General features: G+C 36.3%; 2 protein-coding genes across 2 annotated transcripts in view; one reads left to right on the top strand and one right to left on the bottom strand.

Moving 5' to 3' along the window:
- The window catches only part of Rab3GAP1 (RAB3 GTPase activating protein subunit 1), a 342,380-nt gene that overhangs the window by 141,202 nt on the left and 176,965 nt on the right, over window positions 1–24,213 (top strand). The gene's annotated exons all lie outside the window — the stretch shown is intronic.
- Window positions 2,113–23,590, bottom strand: LOC150082260 (uncharacterized). Its single transcript, XM_090379393.1, has 4 exons — window positions 23,438–23,590; window positions 21,610–22,515; window positions 11,105–11,267; window positions 2,113–3,494 (listed from the first exon to the last, which is right to left on the bottom strand). Exons 1-4 carry the CDS (start codon window positions 23,588–23,590, stop codon window positions 2,113–2,115), a joined length of 2,604 nt encoding a protein of 867 aa, XP_090235519.1.

The following is a 24,213-nucleotide window of genomic DNA, read 5'->3' as shown; positions in this document are numbered from 1 at the left end:
ATCCTGTAACCATCCATTTTGAATTTAAATTGTTGTCCATTATGTGTGTTTATGAGAAAGAGTAAGGATACCATCAGTATTTAGTTTACTCAATCACTCATATCATCAGTCTCATAAGATTTGAGAGTAGTTTTGAATTTTTTATTTAATATGCAAAATTAGAGCTATTCAGTATCATTTCGTTTTGATGCACCTGTAGAATGTAGATAGCATATGCCGTTAAACAGCATCAGTTTACTAAATGTGGAAAATTAATTTTAATGTTTTTAAAATAATTTTTTTACTTGATATTAAATTTAAATAAAAAGAAATATATCCTTTAATTTATATTGAAATATTTAATGGATTTAATAAATTCAAAATTTTCATACATTATACAATTGTCCATTGAACGAATCCACAAAATGAAGCTCTTGAAAATATTTGTAAACAGAAAAAAAGTCTATGCATTACTATGAAATGAAAAAAAATATATATCATATTCATAATGTTGTTAATAGTTACTGTGTGTGTTTTTTTTTTTTTTTTTAAATTGTTGATAAAGTGGTTGTAGGATAATTTTTTCCTTCTTTTCTTTGGCCCTTGGAGAAGACTTCTCCCAAAAAAAGGAAGACAATCTTAATCAGATCAAATATGAAGATTGTGTTTATTGTATTTTGCGACTCAATGGGCATTATCATTATCAATATCATGATCAAAGTGAACCAGAAAATACTACAAAATGGTTCTGTAGCAATTGTGAGATGCTGTTTGGAGAAAATGGCCTGAAAAGGAAATTTTTTCTTGGATCATGATAACACTCCTGCACGCTTGGCACTTTCTATTCAAGAATTTATTATCAAACACTCCATAACCCATACTCACCAGGTTTAGCACCTTGTAATTTTTTTTTTTTTTTTTTTTTTTTGTTTCCCAAGCTTACAAGCCCTCTTGAAAGATCAGAGATTTACAATGATTGAAAAAATTATTCAGAACATGACACAGGAACCATTAGCAATTTTAAAAGAAGCCTATCATGAATGTTTCAAGATGTTTCAGAAACATTAAATCTGTGTATACAGGGTCATGGAGATCCATCTGAGTAGCCAGTATAAGCTTCATCCTTTCCCAAATCTCAGTTCGGTCCCTGTACTTTTTGATCATGCCTCATAAGTTAATGTAACCAGGAATTGGCTTTGTCTGGACAGTGGGTATCAGGATCATTGTCCCCTGTTGGATAACCTTCTCCCCTTAGGAAGGGCCATAAAATATATGTGAAGGCTCAAAGAAAGTTAAGTCTTGGTATTGATTGGCCACTCCACTTTTGAGTTGTAACTGGTTTTATACCAATGGGTCTGATGATACCTAGAATTTGCTTCTTGATATTCCTCCCACAAGGTGGAATTCAGAGTATTAAACAAAAGTTCTGTCTTTTTTGTAAAGTACTAATGTTCAGCATGAACATGGGTGCATTCTGTTTTTGTACATAAAATGCTTTTGTAGAGGTTCTGCCAGGGCCCCATGTGTCTACAGTATGACAAAAAATTGCATTTTTTTTTGCCAGTTGAGCATATTTAATGATTTATAGTACCTTCATTATATTATGATTATCAGTTTTTCATATCAAATATGTATTTTTGACTCCTATTGAATTTTGCATTTATTATAAATGTGTGATTTAATAAATGGATTTCAAAATAGATGCAAAGGTTTCATGAAATGAAAAATGCAACTTCCAACTCTGTCATTTGTTGAATTTGCCTTCCTTTTTACATTAAATTGCTACTTCAAGTCCAATATGTGAGGCTAAATATAATATGAGTAAGATTTTTGGAAATTAAGTAAAGTTTTAAGATTATTTTAAGATAATTTTGTAAAATAGCCATGGAATGATAAATTAAAGGCATTAGGAAATAATAAGCAGAATGACTTGTTCACATAAATATGGTATTTAATTCTGATAATCAGCATATTGTACAAAAAAATAAATACACTAAGATAAATACACTTGGCTTTGAAAATGTAAAGTGTTTTATTCACATTCTCTTCTGATTTGTGTTTTGCAGTATGAATACTGCTATTAGAGGAACAAAATTTTCATAATAATGAAATTTTTGAATGAAGTATAACTTATTAAAGTTTATAGTCTTTGGGCTTTCTGTGGTGACCTGATATTACGTGATTGTGGCCAATATATATATCTACATCATTATCTCTCCAGTTGCATCTTCCCTTCCAGTCAGATTCACAATCTGCAGAAGAATGTGCAGAACCAGATGATGTGTAGTGGTTATTAATACTGTGCTTCTTCTTTCTTGAGTGACGATTGCCTGATGGATATCCTAAATTCTTTACTATCGGCTTGTCTGTTTGAACGTCTGAAAAATCAAAAATGCTTCCATTCAGAAATTTATTTGAAATTTGTGTATATGAGAGGTGAGACTCATCGTCATTTGTTGAACAAGATTTAGAATAACCATTGGCCATTTTAGGAAATGGAGATTTTGAAAAATGGTTTTCATCAGCTGCAACAGTATTACTGGATGTTGTCTTTGTGCTTACTAAGCACTTCTGGATTTTGGGAGTACTGTGGCTGCTGTAAACTGAAAGATTTTCCCACTCAGGTTCAGTTTTAACTATCGGTATGTTTGGTGGTACTGGGGGTAGTTTTGGATTATGATCTCTTTTCCTGAAATAGAATAAAACTGCAATTAATACTGCTGCAATGATGACAGCACATACAGCTGCTGAAGCTCCAATAATAATTTGGTCCAGAGACAGGGATTTGATTTTATCTGTTCTAATCTCTCGGCACTGACTGTATTGTAGATCATCCATTTTAAGGTCAGCAGAATCTTCTAATGTTATCACACATACAATAAGACACTCATCTAATGGAACATCTTGAAATTCATATTTCCTCTTAATTTGTGTTAGGGGTGAACCTCGTTTGAATTCTGATTCTCCAAATTTTCTGTAAACTACTTGAAACCCAAGTATATTTGTGTCTTCTGTATCCCATTGCACCATCAGAGAGGAATCTGTCTTGTACACCTGTTTTATCTTAATTCCGTTGGTGTGATGTTTACGTGTATCAACAGTATCAACAATATCATATCTAGATATTGAAGGATTATCTGTTGCTTTTTCTATAGTGTTTTTAGTCTCAGAAGTTTGTAGTTCAATATCAACAGTTACCAAATGGATTTGCTGTGTAGTTTGTTCTTCATTAACCACAGATGGAAACAGAGATAACTGTCTTGATTTGTTTGTTAGTTTAGGAGTAATGTGAGGATGAATAAATTTTGTGACGTCTTCAGGAGCAGCACTTGAACTAGCAATATCCTCTTCACAAATAAAGTCATCAAGACTAAGTTGCGAAAAAGTTTGTTGACGAAGGTGCTCAGGTTTTCCACAGAATTGAGGATTACGTTCACGACTGGTAACTTGTAGGTCATACTCTTCAGTCCATTCAATTATCCATTTAATTCTGCAATCACATATTAGATAGGAACCTGCAAAAGATATTGAAAACATTAGTATTCTTCAAATATTTACAAGGTTAATGTAAGTCAGTACAGAGATATGTATTCTCATTTATAAATACTGAAATTCATATTGTTAGAGATTAACAAAGAGACTTATGTAGAAACAATAAAATATTAAATATAAGTATTTCTTATTAGGGTTATCCAAGAGAACAAACTCATATGCTAATGTGCATGAGTTTGTAAATTGTCCATAAATTGTATGCAATTGTTTGGTTTGCCTGTTTTTGCTGGACCAAAAAAAAAAAAAAAAAAAAAACACTACTTTGGGGGGGGGGGGAAACTTAGTGTCATTGCCTGAGACCAACTAACTCAGTCACGGTATAAAATTGGCCCATAAAAGCTCCTTGTGTCATTGATGGGATATGAACCCAAACCTTTTTCATTCAATGTGGCGAAGATGGCAATTATAACCACTGTGCTATCCAAGAGGAAAAATATAGAAACAATATTCACAGTTCTTTCAGTGTGAAAACTATAACATAGCACACTAATAAAGACCATACTGGTGAATCAGTTAATCTCTTTTTATGCAGCAAAGTGCCTCCTTACTTTTTGGGAACAAGTGCTTATTGAACTGGGCTGAATCACCTAAAAGTTTCAAACCTCTAAGTGATTCAGCATAACTCTGAGTAGATCACGTGATCTTCTACTAGTGATTAATGTTTTTTGATGCTTGACCTTCTTGTGAAATTTGATTTTTAGGGTTCTTTAAAATGAATAAATATAGTTTGATGGATGAGAATGCATTGCCCTTGTTCTAAGCCAGAGACAAATGAATTTCACTTCTAAAATAAAACTTTTCTTAGATAACTTTTTAAGATAACCTGGCCTTAAGCTTTGTTTGTTGTTTGTTTGTTATTTGGTTTTTAGGAGCATTAGCAACTAAGGCCACATTGCTCCGGGATATGCGGTGGTCATTCCCTGACCTTTCCGCATCCTCCATATTTGGTGGTGACGGGCTCGAACCCCGGTCTAATCAAGAAGCGTGTGCTACGCACTGCTGCTCCTTCCCACCTGGCTACGGAGGCGCGCTGGCCTTAAGCACCATCATGCAATGCCTCAGTATTGCACTATGAATATTAAAGAGAGATTTAAAGAGAGATTCCTTTGCCTTTCTTAATAAATGGGAATCACAACCAATTGTTTTGCTGATCATTATTCCTTCTTTCCTCATAGGGTAGATATTCTCACATTTCTTGAGAATGATTGATTACAGTATGATACCAAGACAACTGTGGTAGAGAAGGCAAGTGCACTGAACTTTTTTATCAGCATAAGAGGAAGATAAAAAATTAACTACAGTAATTTTTTTATCCTTCCATTATTGAGTTTTTCTGTTATTTCATTTGTTTTCAGATCCTGATTCGATCATTTTTCTGACAAAAGACTGAAAAACAACTTCTAAACATACCTAACCGAACTAAAGCTTGCTTGACCATTCTTACATTCTTTGAAATGTCTCCTTATATTCCTCAAATCCTTGGAATTTTTTGAAATCTGACCACAGCTTCTGCCCTTCACCATTCACAATAGAAGAAGTAACCTCATTTCTCACTGCTAAGCTGTTATCAATGGCCTTAAGGATGGTATAATCCTTTTAGAACTCCTTTAGTCTTTTCCAGCAGGGATAAGGAGGTGATTATTCCATTGTATAAGGCGATGGTCAGTCCACACCTAGAGTACTGTATACAGGTCTGGAGGCCTCATTTCAAGAAGGATGTAGAGCTGCTAGAACGAGTACAGAGAAGGGCAACAAGATTAGTGAATGGAACAAAGGGGTGCTCTTACGAAGAAAGGCTTAAGTTTTGCAAATTACAGTGTCTGGCGGCTAGGCACCAGCGAGGTGATCTGATAGAGGTGTATAAAGTCTTGAATGGTTTGAGCATGCTCAATGCTGATGGGATTCTTCCTCTTGCTCAGAATAATCACCTGAGAGGGCATAAATTCAAATTGAGGAAAGACAGATGTAGGATAGACGTGCGGAAATTTGCCTTTAGCCAGCGGGTGGTTGGTTGGTGGAACAGACTGCCATCCCTTGTGGTGGAGGTTGATAGCCTAAATAAGTTTAAGGCTCAGCTGGACAGGTATTTTGAACGAACAGAGGGGTGAAGTGGAAGTGGGTTTTTTTTTTTTTTTTTTGGCTGATGCTGCATAAGCTTGCTTTCTTGCATCAAATGCCTCTACTAATGCTAATGCTAGTGTAAGAGCACCTCCACCTTTAATGTCACCGATCAACTTAGGCAAAGTTTTTTGTTGAACATAAGCAATCAAACAAGAAATAAGTGTAGCAAGATCATTTGTACTTCACATCTAAACACTATCCAATATCAGTGATGCTTTGTTGTTAAGATTATTTTCTGAACTCGAGTGTTTATCAGCTGAGCAAATATTTATTTTTCTTTAGATATACAGTAGACTATCGATTTTCCAGGATAGATGGTAAAAAAAAATTCCCGGATAATCAGTTTCCCAGTTAATCCAAAAATTAGCAAGTCCCCGACATATGTAAGAGATACGTTCCAGGACTTATTACGTAAGTCGAGTTTTAACTCGAGAATGACTAATAAAATATTGCTACTATATTCCTGATATGCCAAAATTACAAAAACCACATAATATCATCAGAAGAATGATGAAAAATAGTTATATATTTTTAATTAGTTCAATTAAAAACTTTATCTGGGGACAGCGGTGAAGTAGCCTTGTTTATTATAGTTGACTTCATTGGTGCCGATCGCTTCACTGCTTCTGGTATTCTGTCTTTCTCCTTTATTGTGTTCACTGTTGCCACTGACAGATCTGAATTCCACGTGATACTTGTTAATATTTACCATTTTTTCATACATCCTTATTATTTTAATTTTCTGATCCAACTCGATCCTTTCCTTTTCTTCACAGATTTACTAGTACTGCTGTCACTTATTCTCTTAGTTGGTACCATGATAACAGTCAAAATTAAATTTTCTGGAAACAACTTCACAGGGTTAAGGCAAAAACTCACTATTATCACTCCACCCGAGCTACCATGATCCTGAATTCCACCCTTTATCATTGACAAGTATCTTCTTTCATTTTCTTAAACTTCTTCCCGTGCATGGTGCTAAGTACTATAGGTTCTTATACCTTCCGTGCTGGGAGTTCCCATAAATAAAAAAACTAGGGGAAGAAAAGCTAAAACTGGTTAAAGGCAAAAAACTTAGGTGTACTGATTCAATCAGACATGAAATTTTCCATGTGGTGAAAATAGGTGGTTAGTAAGACACATAGTGTCCTGTCTGTGATTTAACAGGATATTTGGTAGTAAGGAAAAGGATGTCATTATCCCTCAAGTCTGGAGACTACACTTATAAAATGACATAAAACTTCTAGTGAGGATTCTCTTGATCTTATTATCATCAGTAACCCTTCATGCATTAAGAATCTGCAGATAAAAGACCCACTAGATGGTGGTCATCACAATGTATTTATGTGGGATTTACTTAAATATTTAACTACTCTCAAAGGCAAGGGAAAAGGCTTTTACTTACATAAAAGTGACTACAGCAATCTCAGACAGTTTTTAAATTCTGTGCAGTGGGACCAACTGATGAAGTTACTAATAGCAATTTCTAAATGGGAAGCATTCAGGGATGTTATTGTAGAAGCTGCTAAGCTTTTTATACCAACTAAGTGATACAGTTCAAGTGATGCATACAATGCAAGAAAGCAAGCTTATACAGCATCAGCCAAAAAAAAAAAACCTTTCCCATTTCACCCATCCATTCATTCCAAATGTTTGTCTAGTTCTCGCTTGAATTTATTTATTTAAGCTATCAGCTTCCACGACAAATGGACGTTTTTTACAGCAATTAACTACCCGCTGGCTAAAGCCAAATTTCTGCACACTATTCGACAACTGTCTTTCCTCAATTTCAATTTATGCCCTGTCAGGTTTGTAATCTGAGCAAGAGGAAGAATCCTATCAGCACTGAACCTGCTCAATCCATTCAATGCCTTATACACCTCAATCAGATCGCCTCACAAGTGCCTAGTCTCCAGACGCTGCAATTTGCAGATCTTAAGCCTTTCTTCGTAAGACCATCCCTTTGTTCCCCTCGCCAGTCTTGTTGGCCTTCTCTGTAATTGTTCTAGCAACTCTACATCCTTCCTAAAATGAGACTTCCAGACCTGTACGCAGTACTCAAGGTGTGGCCTGATCATTGCCTTATAAAAAGGGAATTATCATGTCATTATCCCTGATTGCAAAATTCCTGTATATCATTGACAAAATCCCATGACTTACTCTTTCATTCTCCACTACCCCGAGTGTAACACCACCCAGTTGGTATATTACTCTGGGTTTACTGCTACCCATATGGAGTACTTTGCATTTGTCAATGTTAAACTTCAGTTGTCACTTCTCAGCCCTTCTGGCTATCTTTTCCAGATCCTGTTGCAGCAGCATACTGTCATTATTGTTATTAACAACCCTGCCAACCTTTGTATCATCTATAAACTTTAACATTAAGCTTTATATACCTTCATTGATCTCATTGATAAATATACAAAACAACAATGGGTCCAACACCGAAACTGGGGGACACCACTAATAACATTAGTCCACGTAGAGCAGTACCCATTGACCACCACTCTCTGTCTTCTCCCACTCAACCATCCTTTTATCCATTGTAGCAACTTACCCTTAATGCCATACTGCACCAATTTGTACAGTAGTCTTCCATATGCAACAGTATAAAAAGCTTTCCTGAAATAGAAGTATATGATATCAAAATTATTTTTTGTATCCATTTCCTTTCTGAACACACAGTATCCAATCAAATTAGTCAGACAAGACTTCCCCTCGACAAACCCATGCTGTGTCTGAATTATTGCTGCAGTGTTGTCTAAATGATCCTGCAGTGCTTCTTTAACCAGTGACTCCATTCCCTGGAACAGAAGTCAAACTAACAGGTCTGTAATTACAGATCTGTTAGTTTGTGAATTGGCGATACATTTGCAGATCTCCAGTCTGTGGGGACTTTCCCCGAGTCCAAGGATGCTCTCATAATTACGGCTAAGGGTTTGCCTAGTTCCTTTGCTGCCTCCTTTAATATAACTGGATAGATCCCATCCACCCCAAGTGCCTTTCTTATGTTTAACTTCAACAATTTCTCCTCCACTTTGCTCTCAGTTATTGCAAAATCATTTAACTCCCTGTTAGAGTTTGATAAACATCTGGCCCTCTCCTCCTTGAATAACTCCTCATGTGTGAATGTAGATGCAAAATACTCATTTAGTTTGGCAGATATTTGAGAATGATCATCTATAGTCAAACCATTGATATCAAGTGGACCAATCTGATTAATCCTCTTCCTTTTATAGTTCATATAAGTAATGAAATCTTTGCTGTGTTTCTTTGCATCCTTTGCCAAAGATTTCTCATAATCTGCCTTCACTTGCCTAACCTCCTATGTGACTTGATTACAGACTACCTTATATCTACCATAAGCTTCTGCATCACCTGATAATTTATATGCATCCCATGCATTTTCCTTCTCTGCCACGAGTCTCATTAGTTCATCTCAGATCCATTTGTGCCTAAACCTAGAACAGTATTTCTTAGTTGGATCAAAAAGCCTAGTAGCTTCCAAGATTACTTCCTTGAATGCTTCCCATTTATAAATTGCTGTTGGTAATATCATCAGTTGGTCTCACTGGACAGAATTTTAAAAAAATCTCTGTGAGACTGTAGTCACCTTTACGAAAGCAAAAACTCTTCTCTTTACCCCGATGGTAGTTACATCTTTAATTAAATCCCACATCAGTACACTGTGATCACTGCCACCTAGTGGTTCCTTTATCTGTAAATTCTTGAAGCATGAATAATCACTGTTAATAAGCAGATCAAGAGTGTTACCCCCCTCTGGTTGCCTCTCTAACATGCTGCCGTAGAAAACAATCATCCAATAAATCCACAAAAGCCTTGCTATTGTGTGAGTGACCAATCCCCAAGTTCCACTCAATATCTGGGAAGTTAAAATCCCCCATTATGGGTGATTTTAATATAAATCCCCCACTCTGATTTACTGGCCCACTCCATTTCTCTGTATAATTGTTCATTGTACTCATCAGAGTCATTAGGCCTATAACAAACTTCTAGCCTCATTTTTGCTTTTCCAGTGCTTAATGTCACACCAAACTGACTCCACATTGCACTGTCCATCTATGTGAACCGGATGCACTTCCTTAGATTTTATATATTTCTTAACTAACAGCATAACCTCTCCTCCCTTCCTATCTTGTCTATCCTTTCTGTACACATTGTACTTCCCAAATTCCAATTCTGCATTCCTTATATCCGTGTGACACCATGTCTCTGATATCCCAATAATATCTGCCTTTGATGTATTGACCAGCCCTTCAAATTCATCAAATTTATTTACTATACTCCTAGCATTGGTATAAATGCAAGTATACATGCACCTGTTTTTTACTCTTAGTTACTCTAACACAGCCCATGTCTTTACTTGTTTTATGACCCCCAGCAGTCTCTCAAAATCCCCAGCAACTTGCGTTCCGGACTGCTGATCACTTCAATAGAAACAGTGCAAGAATCATTTCCACCTCTGCCTATGGCTACTGTTAATCTATTTAGTTTGTGAATGCCCCCAAGCTAGCAGTTTTCCGACCCACTTAACATTGCCTCGATAGCATCAGCAAATATTTTTGTACCCTTTCTATTTGAGTGTATCTCATCCCTGTAGAATCAATCTCTCCTGTTAACACGCACAGACCACACTGAAAAAAAATTCTACACCATGTTGTTTACTGATGGAATAATAACAAAACATGTAATTTTATTTCTAGAAAATATTAACAACACAGAGGAATAAATTATATTATAATTGAATAATAAATCGGTATCTCACAGGATATACTAAATGTATAGGTAAATTGTTTAATCATGCTTTTAGTGGTTTTTTTTTTTTTTTTTTTTTTTGTGGGATGGGTTACCATCTAAAAATTAAACTTGCGTTCACTGTTACACCATGTTAAATACATTTATTTTACTATAATGTTAGTTTGTATGTAACCAAGGCACTGGAAAAGGTATTGTAATGTTATACTGTAACATATATGTATATTTCATGATATAATAGTGTTTGTAAGTTTAATTTCTGGACAGTTAAGTTATTTATTCCATTTCTTTTAATTTAAATTCTCTGAAAACATAATATCACAAACATTGATTAATGTATTTTATAACTTTAGTTTAGATGGCAGTATTACAATGATATTTAAAAAGAATTTATTGGCTGTTAAAATTAATAATTCTACACATCTTAAGGGGATTACAGTGTATATAGGGTTAAGGAAGAGATTCCGAAATTCTTCATATCTTTACACCATCCCTAGTTCCATAATATCACAAACTCATTGATTTTATAACACTGCATTATAGTTAATATGCAAATGTAGGTTAATATTTTTAGTTAGTATGGAAAATTCCATAAAATATTAATGGAATGCAGCAGAAAGGAAAAAAATAATATAATAATCATAAAAATCAAGTTACTGTAAATAGTCACACTTACCACCAATGCTGATACCCCTGAGGGTTGAATTCAATTTTTGAAATGATTCAAGAGGTAAGTTGGATAGTGGATTTCCATCCAGAGCAAGCAATGTTAAGAGTTTATTATTTTTGAATGCATCAGGGGGAATTTTCCTGATGCCATTAAACCCCAAATCTAGCACCTGTAAAAGAGTATCAAAAAGTTACAAATTTAGTTTTTTTTTTTTTTTTTTTTTGCACTGAAATAATTATAGAATATCTATAAGAAATGCCCATGGTAATTTGCTCTTCTTGGTGATTGCAAACCTGCACACAGCAGGAAAAGGCTGGCCAAAAACCACCCAAAACAAACTGAGTTTGAATGGGGTATAAAAAAAAGTGCTGCAGACTTCATTCAAGAATTTGTTTACCACTTTTCTAAATCTAAAAAAGCTGAAAAACCCCGTATGAAAACTTTAAGAATGATCATAAAGTGGAAGTCATTAGGTTGAAGCTAAATGTAAATTGTGTACCTGTCACAGATGGGATCTATCCAATTATATCAAAAGGTGGTCAGCAAATCTTTAGCCACAATTATGAGAGCACCCTTGGATACAGAGGAGCTCACAAAGGGGGAATCAAAATTTACAAAGAGGGGGATCAAAGGATGAAGTAAGTAATTACAGACCTGTTAGCTTGACTTCGGTTCCGGGGGAAAATAATGGAGTCACAGGTTAAAGAAGTAAGGACCATCTAGACAGGAATATAGTTATATGGCAGTCACAGCATGGATTTCTGAATGGGCAATCTTATCTGACCAATCTGATTATATACTATGACATAGGAAAAAAGGAACTGGATTCAAAAAATAATTTTGATATCATATACAGTACTTAGATTGCAGAAAAGCTTTTCAGACTACTCCACATAGGAGACTGCTGTACAAACTGGACCAGTGTGGTATTAGAGGCAGTTTACTGCTATGGATAAAGAGATTGTTCAGGAGACGATAGAGAATGGTTACCAAATGGCACTGCTCTTCTTGAACTACTGTTATTAGTGGAGTGCCCCAGGCCCAGTTCAGTGCTGGGCCTGCTGTTGTTTTCAATATTTATTAATGATAATGATTGAAGGCATATCAGGCTTAATGTCTAAGTTTGCTGATGATACAAAGGTTGGTAGGGTGGTTAATGACAGTAATCAGGGTATACTACTGCAACAAGATCTACAACAATTAAGCATATGGGCCAGGAAGTGGCAGTTGAGGTTTAATATTGACAAATGCAACAATTTATAAATACACTAAGAATCACATTTTAACTCAACAACAATAATAGCTTATTCAAACAATGAATGTATACAGAATGATGAAACATTCAATACTTCTTTAATTAAGTAACTCACCTCTTGAAAGTCTGCTTATTTGAATTATCATTTGAAAGAATCAAAAATAAAATGACAAGAGCTAGGGAAACATTAAAAAGACATTTATTTTCTTGAAATGCATTTTAGCAAAGCATATCAACTCAAAAACACCCAAAAATACGGAATGAAACAAAAATAGTATGGGCAAGGAGAAAATAATAATTTTGCCACTGTTTGCAGGTTTAATTATTTTCTCCTTGCCTATGCTCTTTTCATTTTATGTCCTATTTTTAGTTGACATGCCTTACTAAAATTCATTTCAGGAAAGTAATTTTTTTTTTGTTTCTGCAGCCTTTGTCTTTTTTATTCTTGATTCTTTCACAGGAGAATTTAAATAAGCAGACTTTCAAGAGGTGAGTTAACTTCTTAATTAAAGAAGCTTTTTTTGCTAAGTATGTCTTTATAATATTTCATTTAATTTATGGCATTTAAATTTAATGAGGGTGTGAATATAATAATCTTCCTGAACAAGAATTTTGACATTACAGATTTGATTTATAAGTCAGAGCTCAATCGTACAAACTTTTGCCCAAATTTCGCAACTCTAGTGTACACAGTGTGCCAATTAAATAACAAGACTGCGTGCACTCTGCATTTAGTATTAATGTAAGAGGCCAAAATAGTACATGATTAGATCCACTAGATTGTGCTCTTTCCAACAAATGCAAGTTGAAACTTGTCCGGGTCAGTAGTTTGTGATTTATGATGGAAAGAGTAATAGTAGTTTTGTGCATGTCATCAAAAAATTGAAAATGGAGCAAAGGGCAGTTATCAAATTTTATTGTAAATTGGGAAAAAGTGCTACGGAAACTTTTGACAATTTAAAAAAAGTTTATGCTGATGAATATTTGTCTTGACCAAGAGTGTTTGAATGGTTCCTTGTTTTCGTAAAGGATGTGAGTCGTTAGAGGATGATCCCCGACCTGGCCGACCGGTCTCTGTTCAAACATCGGAGATTATCACAAAGGTTAGAAAAATTGTGACTGAAGACAGATCAATTTCAACGAGGCTGCTTGCTAACACAATCAGTAGCAATAAGGAATCTGTATGAGAAATTCTAAAAGCAGATCTGGGTAAGAGAAAAATTTGTTCATGTTTTGTACTGCATTCCTTGAGTTTCGAACAAAGAGAAACAAGAGTTGAGCGTTGCATTGATTTGATGTCGTGTTGATAACAACCCAGCATTTTTGAATAGAATCGTTACTAGTGATGAGAGTTGGGTATTTCAATATGATCCCGAGACAAAACATCAGAGTTCAGAATGCTGTACGCCTCTCCCCGTCAGAAAAAAGCGCGAGTGAAAGCTGTTTGATTGTCTTCTTCGATATCAAAGGCATTATCCATCGAGAATTTGTGCCTCAAGGGACAACAGTCATGAAAAAGTTCTATGAGGAGGTGTTGAAGAGGTTGTGGGTTTGGATTCGTTGGGTGAAGCGTGACATGTTCAACTCTAAAAATTGGTTGTTGTTGCATGACAATGCACCCTCACATTGTGCCATCAACATCAAGCAATTTTTGGAAAAAAAATCGATTCCAGCCATCGAACACCCTCCCCCCCCCCATATTCTTCGGGTTTGGCTCCCACAGATTACATTTTGTTCTCCAAAATCAAAACAGCCATGAAAAGAATGCAATATGGGACAATAGAGAACATCCAGGCTGCAGTGACCGACCAGCTGAAAGCAGTACCAGAAGAGGAGTTCCAGAAGTGTTTTCAAAACTTATATAAAAGATGTAAACAGTGTATACACATCGGAGATGATTACTTCGAAAATATATAACCTTAATTTGCCGGTAATTTTATTCTTTTTTTTGTAGTAGCAGTGTCAGTCTCATTATTTAATTGGCACACTGTGTATGTTATATGTTACCTTTTAAAAATAAAAGTATTGTATATATAGTACCATACAAGTTATTTTTATAAAACTAGTGTTGCTGCTGTAAAGTGTGTTAGTTGTCTAATGGCACCAGCGGTTTACCCAATCTCCGCTTTGTATTCTTTTTAAGTCTAAGAAGTGTGTGGGGCAGTGGCTTGTTGTGTAGTGTTATGTTCTGTTGTTTCTCTGACCATTTAGCTGTTGGGTCCCTATTGGGACCCATTGTTGCCCACACTTTGCTGCGAGGAGGCAGGTCAGGCACCCAGTAGATTATTTTAATACTCTGGCAGGCTCCACCTAATTTCCAACGATTCAGTGGCAAGACTATATATATATATAGATGACTTTCATCAAGCAGTGCAATACCACCACTTTGCTTATTGGAGGCTTGAAGTGGTGGAACCCATGTTTAATCTCCAGAGCTAAGTTCCAGTCAACCCTTCCCCATCTCTTCCATCATGCAGTATAATTGAAGACTTTTGAGATTATGATGAACATTGTGGCAAGATCCAATCTTTCTTACATTTCGAGGGTACAGTTTTAAAACTGTGTTCGCAGGCCGGCTGCTACTTAGTACACCAGACCGAACCTATTGATAACTCTCTAGGAGGCTTCCGGATCAGTTGGTGTATAATCTTGCTACCTCTACTCTGCCAGATAGTGACTGGAGGGAGTCCGAGTAGTGTGTATGCGAGGGACATTGTCGAGGCCACGTTATGTCAAGGATCTGGGTATATTCTTACCATGTGTACACCATATCCAAAAATTTCATTACTTCATGTAGCATGTTCCCCCACTTTTTCTTACTATTGAATACACCATGAATTATCAAACTAATAGAGTAAGCTTATCTGCGAAAAGATCTAAACCTCCCAAATACTTCCTAATTCATTTCACAAATATGTTTTCTCAATTCTAATCTCAACGATGTTCATTTCCTCTTGCAGTCTGCAAAACCCCATGTACTTTTTCTGACGGAATTTCAGTTATCGTTTGATTCAACTACTGCTCATCTCAGTTGCCCTAATTATTTGCTGTATGATTCCTTTCGTCTCAAAGGTAGTACTTGTGCATATGTCCATTCCGATATTCCCTGTCAGAGACTTGGTAATTTGGAATCTCCTCTCTTTGATCTTCTCTGGCTTAAAATCTCTCTACCTCATTGTGTGAAATTCATCTGTTGTCTCTACCGTTCTCCGAACTCCACTAATCACTTGGAGCTCTTTGACATACTCTCTTTGCAAATTGACTTTCTCCAGTCTAACTTTCCTAACAGTGAGGTGATTTTCCTTGGTGATTTTAATGTTCACAACTCCAGCTGGCTTCCGTTTTCTAGTCACACTGACCCAGCTGGTCGAGATGGTGAGGCTTTTGCAATTACTAATGACCTTGCACAGATTGTTCATTTGCCTACAAGAATATCGGAGAATCCTAACCATATAGCCAACACGCTTGATCTTTTTCTCACAAACAACCCTTCTAAGTACACAGTCGAAGTGAGAGATCCTTTAGGCACCTCAGATCACAACTTGGTGACTGTCTCTTCTCCAACGGAGCCTTTATCTAATGGCTATTCCCAACCTCGTATTGTTTAGCATTACAAGAATGCAAAATGGGATGACTTGCGAGATTTCTTTTCTTCTTTTCCTTGATCGGATTACCGTTTCAAAACTTCTGATATCAACATTTGTTCAGATCATATCGGTGAAATTATTCTTGCAGGAATGGAATACTTTATCCTACACTCCACTTTAAAATCTCATCCTTTTTCTAAGGCGCCTCCATAGCCAGGTGGGAAGGAGCAGCAGTGCGTAGCACAGGCTTCTTGATTAGACCGGGGTTCGAGCCCCTCACCACCAAATACGGAGGATGCGGAAAGGTCAGGGAATGACCACCGCATATCCCGGAGCAATATGGCCTTAGTTGCTAATGCTCCTAAAAACCAAATAACAAACAAACCTTTTTCTAAACCTTGGTTTTCCAATAAATGTGCTAAGGCTGTTCAAGAGAAGAACGTTGCATATCGTAATTGGCTTGTTTCTAATTCTTCAGTTTCATTTTCTGCCTACACCAAAGCTTGCAACAATTGTAAAGCAGTTATTAATCAGTCCACACTAGATTTTGAACAGGCTAAGAGTATAAAACTTGATTCTTGCCCTAATGGTAGCTGAGCATTCTGGTCTCTTGCCAAAGCTATTGGCCGCAACTTTTGCCCATCTCTGCTCCCACCTCTGTCAAAATCAGATGGTTCTGTTGTTACTTCAGCCAAGGATAAAGCTGACCTTCTAGCATCCCATTTTTCTTCCAACTCATGTATTAATGATCTTGGTGAAACACCTCCCACCATTCCCAACATGCTACATTCAATGCCCCTGTGGTCTTCCGCCAAAAGGATGTCAGAAGGATTTTGATGAATCTTGAAGCTAAGAAAGCTCCAGGTCCCAATGGTATTTCTCCACTTGTTCTCAAAACCTGTGCTCCTGAACTTACTCCTATTCTTTGCCACCTTTTTTCACTTTCTTATTCGAAAGGTGTTTTTCCTTCTGCTTGGAAATTTGCTCATATCCAGCCAGTTCCTAAAAAGGGTGACAAATCCCTCCCATCCAATTATCATCCCATTGCAATTACTTCCACTCTTTCTTTTCTAAAGTAATGGAGAAATCAATTAACCGCCAACTCTTAAACTACCTAGAAACCTTCCCTCTGATCAACGATCACTAGTATGGATTCCGTCAGTGTTGATCCACTGGTGATATTGTGGCTTATGTTACTCATTTATGGACTAATTCAATGGAAAAGTTTGGTGAAACACAAGCAGTTGCTCTTGACATCTCAAAGGCTTTCGATCATGTTTGGCATAAAGGTCTTCTAAACATGCTTCCATCTTATGGTTTGCCAAATGTTTTTTTGTAATTGGTTATCCAGTTTTCTCTCTGATTGCTCACTGAGGGTGATGGTAGATGGCTCTCTGTCTTCTAACTTCTCCACCAATGCCAGTGTCCCCCAAGGTTCCGTTCTTTCCCCCACTCTTTTCTTCTTGTATATTAATGACCTTCTTTCCTTTACTGGAAATCCTATCCATAGTTTTGCCGATGATAGCATTGCATTTCCACTTTCCATTTTGAGAAACCTTGTCCTGTTCAAACAGCTTCAACTTCTCGAAAATCTGCTACCAGTTCCTTAAATGCCGATCTCCAGGTAATTCTCCAGTGGGGCAAAGACAACTTAGTTGATTTCAATCCTTCTAAAACTCAGTCTTGTCTTATATCTCACAAAAAGGATTCTTCTGCTCCTATGCTTATCTTTGGTGACATTCCGATTTCTAGGCAAAATGATATATCTCTTTTGGGGATTACCCTGACTTCTAATCTCTCTTGGCACAAGCACATTACAAATATTGCTTCCTCTGCATCTAAAAAACTTCGTTTTCTCTTTTGCTCTCGGCGTTACTTTTCTTCCAAATAGCTGTTCACTCTTTACAAATTGCAAATCTGCCCTACCATGGAATATTGTTCCCACATCTCGGGTGGTGCCCCCAAAACCTCTCTCAGGCTTCTTGATTACATTCAGAAGAGGGCAGTTAGGTTAATTAAGATTCATCTCTAACAGTGTCTATACTCGCTGTCTCATAAATGTTCTGTTTCTGCTGCATGCCTCTTCTACAGATATTTCCATAGGCTCTGTTCTTCTGAATTGGCTTCCATAATTCCCGCTCTCTCTTTCAAAACAGTCCGAACACGTGCCGCCACCAGCCAACATTAATTTACTGTCCAACTTCAAACTCACAGAACCAACTTTTCATCTTCCTCGTTTATTCATTCAACTGCCATTTTCTGGACCAAACTTCCTTCGTACGTATTTCCTGAAAATTACAGTCTACAGAAATCCAAGTCCAATGTTAACAAATATTTTCTTTCGTCTTCTCAACCTCCAACCCAAGTACAGTACTAAGTACTATAGGTTCTAATACTTCTCGTGTTTGGGGTTTACATAAAAAAAAAAAAAAAAATAATATATATATATATATATATATATATGAAAAGGGGGAGGGGATGAACACTAGAATTTGGAAAGGCCGAAAGAGGTTTACGAGAAAGCAGTTGAATTTTTTGACGCTGATTTGAATTTGGTGGCATTGTTGGGGCATACTCGATCGGTTTAGTTAGTGGGGTGAGACTGGAGACTGGGGGGGAAAAGAAGGATGGGGATGATAGATAGGCATCCCAAACGAGATCAGTGGGGACAAGTCCCACCACGGGAAGTATGGGGGAGGTAGAGAGGGGAGGAGACAGAGACCCGTCTCCTCCCTCCCCTACCTGGGGATGGGGTTTTAAAGGGAACTGTATTAGAGTACCCAGTTCAGATCGCCAAATGGCATGTTGACAGCAAAGCTACAGTATGCCTTCATCAGTGATGGTTGTCAAGTTCATGTCTTGTCAAATCCGGTAGGAAGGTCAAACTGCCCATCCCGCCCTGGGGGTGGGATATGTTAGCTGGCAGTTGGGAACCCACCAGGCAGGGTGGGTGGGAGAGACACACATTTACTTCATTCATAATTTGCATTTTCACTCTACTTGCATTCTCTTTTTAATTTTTTTTTTTTTTTATAGTTTAGAATATATATATATTTTTTTTACTCACTCATTCATCTCTTTCTCCCACACCAGTGAGGATGTAATGTAATTTAAATACTAATAATTTAGCTTTCTTGTTTAGCTTAATAATTAAGCTAAACAAGAAAGAATATAAAAGATTAAAACTAGGGTTAGTGTGAACTTAACTGTAACATTTATGGTTTGTTTTCTTTTTCTCACACACTTACTCTCATTCATTTTTCTGGCGGTGCCTCCATAGCCAGGTGGGCAGGAGCAGCAGTGCGTAGCGCACACTTCTTGATTAGAACGCGGTTCGAACCTGTGACCACCAAATACGGAGGATGGGAAAGGTCAGGGAATGACCACCGCATATCCCCGGAGCAATATGGCCTTAGTTGCTAATGCTCCTGAAAACCAAAATAAGAAACAACAAACATTCTTCTGGCTTTCATTTCATTTGTTCAAATCTTGCTTTCTCCACTGCACTCTCTGGGCACCTCAACTTACTATTATTCTTCAGTTGTGGTGCTGGCCTAGCTGCAAGTTTTTTGCAGGCCAGGGGAGAATGCAGTGATAGTGTTTGTGTTGTTAGTAAATGTTTGTTAGTATATATAAAGTAGTGTAAGTTATTATTAACTTTGTATTCTTTCAGACAATTACATTTGCTCTTCCACTCATTCACTTTCTTTCCCTCGTGCTGGGTCCGTCTTTCTTTCACCAAAACTGACATTTATACCCTTTTACCATAATTCCTAATTCACTCTTTCACTCAGTGACCAGCCTATTCATTCTGTCTTTCATTCTTCTTTCATTCTATATTACATCCCCTTGCTACCAGCTTACTGATATTTTTCAGATAATCTGCTTCCCTGGCTACCTGTACATCTCCCTCCCCAACATGGTTACTTATTTGGTGTAGGGCCCTAGGTTCTTACTCATGGCAGTGTAGTCCTGGGGGATGTCAATCCGGTTTTGTCATGTTGGCGCAGAATACTGCTATCCCGACAGTTATTAGGTCATCGTCTGGATGTGGTGGGAGATGTGGGAGATTTTAACTATTGATTATTATTTAATTGCTGGGGGGCTAAATTGCCATGCTTTGGATAGTTCTGCGCATTTTGAATACTTTCTGCATGAAGGTTGTAAAGGCTTTATAATTTCCCTCTTCTATAATGAATAGATGTTGTTCTCCCCTTGGAAGGGGGCCAATCTGTGCTATTAGCTGTGTTCTGGGGATGTCATAAATTATACATTCATATAGAATATGTGCCCAGTCTTCACTCTCACCACAGATGCAATTTGGGTCATCAGTCAGCCCTAAGGAGGTTAGTTTTGCCTTTAGGGAGCCGTGACCTGTCGATATGAATGTTTTAATAAGTCCAGGTGCATACCACTTAGGCAGATTTCTTGGGCTGACCATTGCCACCCATGGCAGAACACTTCTTGATTAGACCAGGATTCAAGCCGGTGACCACCAAATACTGAGGATGCAGAAAGGTCAGGGAATGACCACTGCATAACCCCGGATCAATATGGCCTTAGTTGCTAATGCTCCTAAAAACCAAACAACAACCATGGCAGAAACCTTTTGGTAACTAGACCTCTGGTTTCCTCTAGTGTTGCTACTATGATATTTTCTTGTTAATGCCAACATCAAGGCTGGCATGAACTTTTGTGAGACCAAGAGCATGAAAATTTGCAAGGCCACAAATAATAATTTCAGTATTTATTAAGAACAATCTTGCATTGAAATAATTTATTGTTTTAATGCAAGATTGTCTCTGTCTAACATAAAAAAATGGTTTCCCCTTATATTTATCATGCAGTACTATACACTACAAATATTACAACCGGGAAATTTCATTAAAAAAAAATTAAATTAATAAATACAATATTAACTCTGAAATCTGACAAACTTGCAGCCTGCTATTGCCATACTTTGGAATGAAATCTTATTGGCACTTTGTACCCTTATTTATCATAATGCAAAATAACAGTATATAGCATTTATTTTTAATGGAATACTGACATTAATTATATTCTGTTGACTTTTAGTTACTGTGTCTTACTAATCTAATATTAAAAATAGCAAGAGCTTCTTTTTAAGTATCTCAAATCTTTTAGTTGGGCTACTTGAAAAAGAAACTCTTGCTATTTTTAATATTAGATTTTTACTGGGATATAGTGCAGTACTGTATAAAAAAAATAAAGTGAGCTTTATTTTTTTATTATATGTTACTATAATAAAAATTAAATAAATAAAGAATACATCAATGATACTATAATAAAAACATGAAAAAAAATTTGCATGCATCTTCCCATTATATCATGTAGAGGGAAAAATCACTCGCAATTTACAAACTTTCAGTTTAATGACTGCTTTTCAGAAATGCATGGTTTTTGTAAATCTGGAGATTATTGTATTCAGTCATGTAGGAAACAAATATCCATTCCCTTCTTTAAATGTAAAGGGAATGGGGATAAATACATTTACTAATACCAAGACTGTTCTTTAGTGATTAGTATCTAAAAAAAAACCATATATTAGTATGTTGAATTTCATTTGATAAATTATCGCTTGGTGTCCATATTATTATTCACTTATTATTAATGACATTCTAAAATTACGAAGCTAGTTGACAACTTACCCGTAATTCAGACAGTAAACCAAGGGCTTCAGTTGGAAATTCTAACAAGAGATTATTAAGGAGTGATAAAGAGCTCAGGGTGTTATTTAGTCCTACAAATGCACCTCCATCTAATTTTAGAATATGATTCCTTTCTAAATTGAGTGCTGTGAGTGAATGCATATTTGATAAAATGCCTGATTCTATATTTTCAATTTTATTTTGAGCCAAATCAAGAAATGAGAGTGCTTTTAACTTTTGAACTGATGATGGAATTGTCTTCAGCTGTGTTCCTTGTAGTTTTAAATTTTTTAGTATGTTTTCAAGACCTTTAAATGCATCATCGGATATTGTAAGGTTATTATCAGATAATCTAAGTGTTGTCAGTGGTAACCCTTTGAAAGCATTCCTGGGTATGACTGTTATTCTGTTATGAGAGAGATCAAGTGTTTCAAGGGATGTTAGTTTTGCAATAGCATTCACTGGAACTTCTTTTAGAAAATTGTATTGCAGATTGAGGCTAATGAGGCTTTTTTGGAGTCCATCAAATGCCTTTGGTGATATATGCTTTATCTGGCTCTTTGAAAGTTGTAGATTCTGAATTAAAAGGCCTGTGAAGGAATTTTCTTGGAGAACTTCATTTGTGCTGTTTTGTATATGGAGCATATCCAGGGAAATGCCTTTGGCTGTCACATTAAGGGTGTCTATTAATTTTGTGAAATTAACTGGACTACACTGAATAGAAAGTTTCTGGCCATTATTGTAGATGCACACACAGTCTGTATGTAAGTCAAGAAGTTCACGTGACCAAGGGCATTGGCCACTGACAAGAATAACACTGAACAACAAAACTAGGATACTGATATATTCACAGCTGCTGTAGTGAATCATATTCATTGAAGGATAGTATTTTACTGTCTTTAAGTCCTGAAAAAAAAAAAAACAATAACAAAATAAATATAAATCTCTGAATTATCTAAGACTAAGGTATAACATTTATTTTATTTAGTGCCTAATAGAGACCATTTCAATTCCAGCCACATATCTTTTTTGGCATTACACTAACTATAAAACACTGCACAGATAAGTTTAGGAAAGAGAGCTTTTCGTATTAAACAAAAGATTATTTATATTATACAGGGTTTTCCAAAATCATAAAAATAAACATTTCATGTCAAAATACTTTATTTTCAAATAAAGGAACTATTTATGGAATATAGTGAAACAATGATTTGTTACATGGTTCATTATCTCATATGTTCAGAGTATTCAACTGTAATATCTACATAATGTTGAAAACTTCAAAGAACTAGAAGTGAAAAACTTGAGTGTCTATACTGGGATTGATGCCTGGGATTATTCTTTCTTGCATAAGTTCTTGGATTATAACTGGTTTTTAATTGTACACCATATCCTTCAGTTAACCTCATAAGTAAATTTTTGCACAGTCAAATCAGCTGAATGTGGTAGAAATTTGGTTCTTCTTTTCAGTCTATCCAACAGTGCAGAAATTCACCTTTTACATAAGCCCTGATATCAAAACAGCAATGTGGTTGGGACCCATTGTCCTATCTTGCTAATAGTAAACTTCTTCATCCCCATACATTTGATGAAAGGTAGGTACAATGCATGTAAGGAGCATGTTAAGGTGCTCAGTACCAATAACTTCCCTGAATTAAAAATGTCCCTGGATGACACACCACACTGTAAGTCCTGGCAAATTCATGACTTTGTCCAATGATGTTTGGATTCTTTGGGGAAAGGAGGAAGTACAAATCATGCACATGATCCATTTATCCTCATTCACCTATTCACCTTTCTTTGAAATTCCTCACAAGACTCCACATACCAAACAGGATTGTTTGCATCTTGTCTTGCTGCTTTCAAGTCCCACAGGCATACACCTCAGAAATTTTGGTGATAATATAAATGCTTGTAACTCCACAGTAGCATTTGATATGCATTTGTTGTGACCTCCATCTTCAGAACATCCTTTGCGCATGTCTTTGTACTCTACCATTTGCCTCAAACTTACCACAAATTATTACAATTGTCAGCCATGTTGGATTCTGTTGCAAATTCACTTCTTCACTATCTTTGCATGTCATGCACATTTTCAGATTTCCAGTATATCAGGGTTCGTTGCTTTCAGTATTTATTAACGATATTAATGAAGGCATATCAGGCTTAATGCCTAAGTTTGCAGATGATACAAAATTTTATCAGGGTGGTTAATAACAGTGATCAGGGTATGCTACTGCAGTGAGATCTATAAAAATTAGGCAGGTGGGCAGAGAGGTGGCAAGTGAAGTTTAACTTTGACAAATACAATGTACTGAATATGGGTAGCAGTAATCCCATAATAACATATCAACTTTGTGGTATGTTATTCTGGGATTACAACTGTATGGTATGTTAGTTTAGTTTTTCACTAACCACACTGAGGTTAGTGAAGAACTAAAAAGATCTGGAGATAATTGTGTAGTCAGACATGATATTCTCCAAATGTCATGTCTGACTACTAGTAGCATGGAGTTTAGTCAGTGATATACAGGGATAAGAAGGTGATTAGTGTGTGGTATAAGGCAATGGTTAAGCCACACCTAGAGTGCTGTATTAAGGTCT

Source organism: Mastigoproctus giganteus, chromosome 8 (genome assembly GCF_048544385.1).
Source record: "Mastigoproctus giganteus isolate SK-2022 chromosome 8, ASM4854438v1, whole genome shotgun sequence".
NCBI lineage: Eukaryota > Metazoa > Arthropoda > Arachnida > Uropygi > Thelyphonidae > Mastigoproctus > Mastigoproctus giganteus.
This window is presented reverse-complemented; position numbering and strand designations above follow the sequence as displayed.

What these genes read in the sequence shown, in the direction of transcription:
- LOC150082260 (XM_090379393.1), bottom strand. Translation starts at nt 23,590, where the DNA reads ATGCGCAAAGGATGTTCTGAAGATGGAGGTCACAACAAATGCATATCA. An exon ending in GTTTACTGTCTGAATTACGG is followed by an intron (nt 11,268 to 21,609) that starts GTAAGTTGTCAA and finishes ACTCTTTTACAG; the next exon opens with GTGCTAGATTTGGGGTTTAA. An exon ending in CAGGGGTATCAGCATTGGTG is followed by an intron (nt 3,495 to 11,104) that starts GTAAGTGTGACT and finishes TATCTTTTGCAG; the next exon opens with GTTCCTATCTAATATGTGAT.